Here is a 984-nt window from a genome sequence, read left to right as displayed (position 1 = left end):
CTCTCTATGGGGTTTATAGGGTTTCTATCTGTCCCTATAGACACCACAGGTTGGGGTGTCAGTCCCCGCGGTGCCGGGTACCTGTGTGTCCCTATGGGGTCCCTATAGGATCCCTATGGTTCCCTATGGGTCCCTATGGGTCTCTATGTGTCCCTATGGGGTCCCTATGGGGTCCCTATGTGTCCCTATGGGTCTCTGTGTCCCTATGGGGTCCCTATGGCTCCCTATGTGTCCCTATGTGTCCCTATGGGGTCCCTATGGGGTCCCTATGGTTCCCTATGGGTCTCTGTGTCCCTATGGGGTCCCTGTGGTTCCCTATGGGTCTCTGTGTTCCTATGGGGTCCCTATGGCTCCCTATGGGTCTCTATGTGTCCCTATGGGGTCCCTATGGCTCCCTATGTGTCTCTATGTGTCTCTATGTGTCCCTATGTGTCTCTGGGTACCTGTGTGTCCCTATATCTCTCTATAGGATCCCCATTAACCCTATATCTCCCCATAGACACCACAGGTTGGGGTGTCTCGCCCCGCGGTGCCGGGTACCTGTGTGTCCCTATGGGGTCCCTATATCTCTCTATGGGGTCCCTATATCTCTCTATAGGGTCTCTATAGGGTCTCTATATCCCCTATATCTCCCCATAGACACCACAGGTTGGGGTGTGAGTCCCCGCGGTGCCGGGTACCTGTTTGGCAGCGACGTTGTGGCTCAATTCAACGCGTCCAACGACATCGACATGATCTGCCGGGCCCATCAACTCGTCATGGAGGGATACAAGTGGCACTTCAGTGAGACCGTATTGACCGTATGGTCTGCCCCTAATTACTGCTATAGGTAATGGGGTTATATGGGGTTATATGGGATCTATAGGGTTATATGGGGGATATGGGGTTATATGGGTGTAGTTACATGCCTTGGCCACCAGGTGGCGCTGTGGAGTGATGGGCTCTATGGGTGTAGTTACATGCAGTGGCCACCAGGGGGCGCTG

The 984-nt window shown here is 54.2% G+C and overlaps 1 protein-coding gene across 1 annotated transcript in view; it reads left to right on the top strand.

Annotated features, from left to right (window-relative positions):
* Positions 1–861, top strand: part of LOC107307255 (serine/threonine-protein phosphatase 4 catalytic subunit-like) — an 18,093-nt gene extending 17,232 nt beyond the window's left edge. The window contains 1 exon segment of the mRNA XM_015850747.2: positions 640–861. Within this exon segment, the coding sequence (XP_015706233.1) occupies positions 640–833 (194 nt within the window). The 3' untranslated portion in view covers positions 834–861.
* Positions 862–984: the final 123 nt, after the last annotated feature.

The sequence above is a fragment of the Coturnix japonica genome, unplaced genomic scaffold (genome assembly GCF_001577835.2).
Source record: "Coturnix japonica isolate 7356 unplaced genomic scaffold, Coturnix japonica 2.1 chrUnrandom522, whole genome shotgun sequence".
Classification (NCBI taxonomy): domain Eukaryota; kingdom Metazoa; phylum Chordata; class Aves; order Galliformes; family Phasianidae; genus Coturnix; species Coturnix japonica.
The sequence above is the reverse complement of the archived record's forward strand: the minus strand, read 5'-3'. Positions and strand labels throughout refer to the sequence as shown.